Source organism: Gossypium hirsutum, chromosome A11 (assembly GCF_007990345.1).
Source record: "Gossypium hirsutum isolate 1008001.06 chromosome A11, Gossypium_hirsutum_v2.1, whole genome shotgun sequence".
Lineage (NCBI taxonomy): Eukaryota > Viridiplantae > Streptophyta > Magnoliopsida > Malvales > Malvaceae > Gossypium > Gossypium hirsutum.
In genome coordinates this window covers 116,336,764-116,341,098 of record NC_053434.1, presented here as the reverse complement: position 1 = coordinate 116,341,098, position 4,335 = coordinate 116,336,764, and the positions used below count along the sequence as shown (strand labels likewise).

Genomic DNA, 4,335 nt, shown 5'->3' with positions numbered 1-4,335 from the left:
AAAATAAAGTCTCACTCCCTCGTCATGCTCTGTTTACTTGCTAATATTTTGTTCATTATATACAGTAAGCAAAGAAGAAAGACCATATTTAATATATTAAAATAGCATTTTCATTAATAAAACTCATCATTTTGAAGTTGAGTTTATTTTTCCTTTTTTCTTTCTTTTAATCTTTTGCTTTTTTGGTTCAATTGACTAGTATTTGTCGCATTTGATTGCTTAAAAGACTTGAAATTGTCAATTAGTTTAATAGTTGAGTTGATTATACTTCACATAATTTGTCAATAATAAATTTAATAGTTGTTGGCTTATGATTGATGGGGTTTTTTGAAGGTAATTTTCTGTCACTGTGCAATGCATGTATATAGGAAGAAAACAAAAAGAAGGGCAATGTTCAAAGGATGAAAGAAGAAGAAAGAGAGATCAAATTCATCACAAAGCTACAATCAACTCTAAAAATAAAATATTATTAAATATGTTATTGAGGTTTATTATTAAGTAGCAACATTCTATTTCAATTTTATCTTGATTTAAATGGAGTGATGATCAAAGTTATTGTCAAACATTCATTTAGTATAAGTTCATATCATATTAACTCCATCCCTTACCTCTAATATTATATAAAAAAAATACCTTATTACACTCTTGTAAATATAACTTAAATTTAAATTTGAAGTTTGGTTCAATTATTTAATGTAATATCTTATAAAAATTTTGGACATTATAAAAGTATTACATTAGAAATTTTGATAAAGAAAAGGAGGAAAGCATGCAATTATCCCGAAATAAAGTTGAATGAAGTTGTCCCCCTTCTCTTGCAGCGTCAAATGTTGTTCCATTTCTATAGGAATAAATGTCGTATTCGTTTTATTTTTCGAACTTAATCAAATCTTGCTCATAATCGTTATTGCACTCTTTAACCCAGCAACATTTTCATTGTTGACATAGAATTAAACACAAGCATACATGTCGAAAAATCATACAAGCTTGAAATGCCATTTATTTTTTGCAAAAGGGAAAACATGAATAAGGTGCGAGTATTAAATCCAAACTCGAAGTTTAGATTAATTAATTCATGTAATCCCTTTTAAAATGTGGCATTTAATAGATCTGACATTTCGAATCTTATATAATCAAGTACAAACACAAACAAAATTTAACTATATGTTGTTTTTCCATCAATCTACCTACCCATAGTAGCCCAAAGACATATATAGCTTTCGACCAATATGGTCTAACTTTCGATAGTATTCATGCCTCCAAGACCTGATATAAAACAAGGGAGCCACTACACTCGAAAATCCCATTACAAAGCCAAGAACTATGCTGACATAAAGCCAATTCACGTTACTTCCTTAACTTCTGCTTCCATTATTTGCAACATTAGTTGGAGTACGATATGTGCTGCGGTTTTTAGTGAGAGGAGGTCCGTAAAGATGATTGCCCATGTAAGAAAAGTTTCCAAAGCTTTGAAGCTGAGTGCTTGTTGGGATTTGTCCTGTCAAGTTGTTGTAGGAGACATTGAAGTGATTTAAGAAATTCAAATTGGAAAAACTTGAAGGGATTTCACCATTCAATTGATTCATCGACAAATCAAGAGATTCCAATTCTATGTTGCCAATTTCGTTTGGTCTATTTCCTATTAGGAGATTCCCTGATAGATTCAATGACTGTAGCTCAACAAGACTTCCAAGTTCTTTTGGGATTGCTTCTATGAGTCTATTAGTTGAAAGACACATGCTCGTAACAAGTCCTAGTGTGGTACTGTATTCATCCACTCGTCCTTTCAGCCCTAATAAAATTCTCATACAAAACAAATTAGTGCGCGTAATCGACCACTGAAACATATAGCTATTTTGGTTGCTTTTGTTAGCCATTGCACTCAAATTACTAAAACATTTTGGAATAGATCCTGAAATGTTGTTATTGCCAAGGTCCAAGATCCGAAGAGATTGAAGTTGACAAATTTTTTGAGGAATGTGTCCCTCAAAGTTATTCGATCGAAGGCTTAGAATCTCAAGTTTTGAGAGTTTGTCCCCAATCCATGTTGGTACACTCCCACTGAAATGATTGTCACTGAGATCAAGCATAATCAAACTCGTAGAAAGTTGCAACGTAGATGGTAATTCTCCAAACATGTCATTGTTACGAAGGTTTAGCACGGAAAGATTCAAATGTCCCAAAGAAGGTGGGATTTTCCCGGTCAAATTGTTGTTTTCCAAATTTAAGTAATCCAAACCTCGCCAATGATTCCAGCAATCTAGGATTTCTCCAGAGAGAAGATTTCCTTTAATGGCAAGACATTCCATCGGCCCCTTTCTTAATGGATTACAAACTAATTTAAAAAGTGGACCTGAAAATGAATTATTTGACAACATTAAATATTGTAAAGTTGGGAATACTCTTGGCAATGGGCCTGTGAATCGGTTTGATCTCAAGTCAACAAATTCTCTCACGTTCAAATGTGAAATCCCTCCCTTAAGTTGATTATATGAAAGATTTAAATATTCAAATTGAGTGGACAAGTTCAAAAACCAAGTGGGCAAGATATCCGAAATTCCTGCATTGGACATATCTAAAACAGATAAATTCTTTTGGAATTTTAACCATCGGGGAAACTTCGGGCCAAGATGCCATTGGCCCAATTTGATAATTCGACATTGAAACGGCAGAATCCAGCTTGAGTTTGGTTGAAATCTGAGCCTGTTTTGTGACGCCTCTAGAGTTGTTAATCTCTTGATATTAGAAAAATGGGTTTCTGATACAACTCCTTCCAATAGGTTACATCCCAAATTTAGAGTTTCCAAACTTTCCAGTTGTCCAAAACAGTCCGGGAAAGTACCATTTAATTGATTTTCTGAAACATCAAAGAACTTCAAAGATGATAACTCCCCTATGGACAATGGAATGGGACCAGAAATATTGTTTGCAGCAAGCGACAAGTGAGCTAGGTTTTTAAAGTGCCCAAGTTGATCAATTAAATGGCCAAAAAGATGGTTATGTGACATATCCAATGACTCTAAGCAATCCAAACAACATCTAGACAGACTCAGAAGGATTTCTGATACGTCTTGATCAATTTCATTGCTCGAAAGATTAAGGAATTGAAGATGATTTAAACTAAACAAAGAGTTGGGTGTGAATGAACTGAGTAAGTTCCCACTAAGATCAAGAACTTCAAGAAATGAGATGTTCCTAAAGTAATCCGAAATTGGGCCTTCCAAAGAATTGCTACTAAGATCAATGGACAGAAGACCATGAAGACCAAATATGGACATAGGTACTGAAGAAAAGTTGTTCTCAGAAAGATCAAGAACAACAAGTGATTTTGTAGAATTGACATTGATCGGAGATGGATCATCTTCCAAACTGCAAGCTGACAAGTGCAACTCTAACAATGAAGGATGTTGGAATGTTGCCTGTAGCCAATCAGTTGCTTTACGAAGATCCGCATAACTCAAATCCAGGTACTGCAAGAAAGAAAGTCCAGAAACCCATTGAAGACTTTTTGGTTTGAGATAATTACCTCCAAGATCAAGATACTGCAACTTTGAGAGATTCCCAAGGTTATGAGGAATTCCACCCTGGAATTGTGCATGAGAGAGGTTAAGATATGTTAAACTTCGCAGCATACCCAAAAATTTCGGGATGTTGCTACGAAAATTGTTATTGCTCAAGTCCAGGGAACTGAGATGCTTCAACTCCAGCAATGAAGAAATTATTTTCCCTCTTAGCGGGGAATTGTTCTTTGATCGATGGTAAGCTTCCCATTCAGCAACTGGTGCATCAAAATGGGGAACTGGAAGAGGAGCAGCCAAGTGCAGTTGGTTGATATGGCCCGTTGAGTTATGGCACACGACACCGAGCCATTTACAACAATCCCCACCTTCGACCCAAGAAGACAACCTGTTTGAAGGGTCAACGAGATCATTCTTGAACTTCAGAAGGGCATTTCTCTCACTTTCAATGCAAAGCACATTGGAATTGGCATCACAAAAGCTAAAACAGATAGCTACAATGACAAGAAGAAATGGGAATAAGGTAATTGCAACACTTTCCATGGTTGCGATGGTACCAACCATTGCTTGCAACTCCAAATATATAGACTAAGCTTAGCTAAAACAAAAATATTGTGCACGTACATGAAGCACAAAGAAGTTTCTTCCAAATTTCCACAATGTATTTAATTGATAACAGTCTATCCGAAATTTCCAGTAATTTAACATTATTTTATTTTACATCTCACATCAACACATAAGTTAACAAAATTATAGTCAGTAATTGCTTTGAAAGTTGTACAGCAATGGAAGAGATCGATAGGTTTGACTTTGGAGA

General features: G+C 34.9%; 1 protein-coding gene across 1 annotated transcript; it reads right to left on the bottom strand.

The window, feature by feature from the left end:
• Positions 1-969: 969 nt before the first annotated feature.
• Positions 970-4,090, bottom strand: LOC107930892 (receptor-like protein EIX2). Its single transcript, XM_016862655.2, has one exon. The coding sequence runs from the start codon at positions 4,080-4,082 to the stop codon at positions 1,356-1,358; it is 2,727 nt and encodes a 908-aa protein (XP_016718144.2). The 5' UTR covers positions 4,083-4,090; the 3' UTR covers positions 970-1,355.
• Between the last annotated feature and the right edge of the window lie 245 nt (positions 4,091-4,335).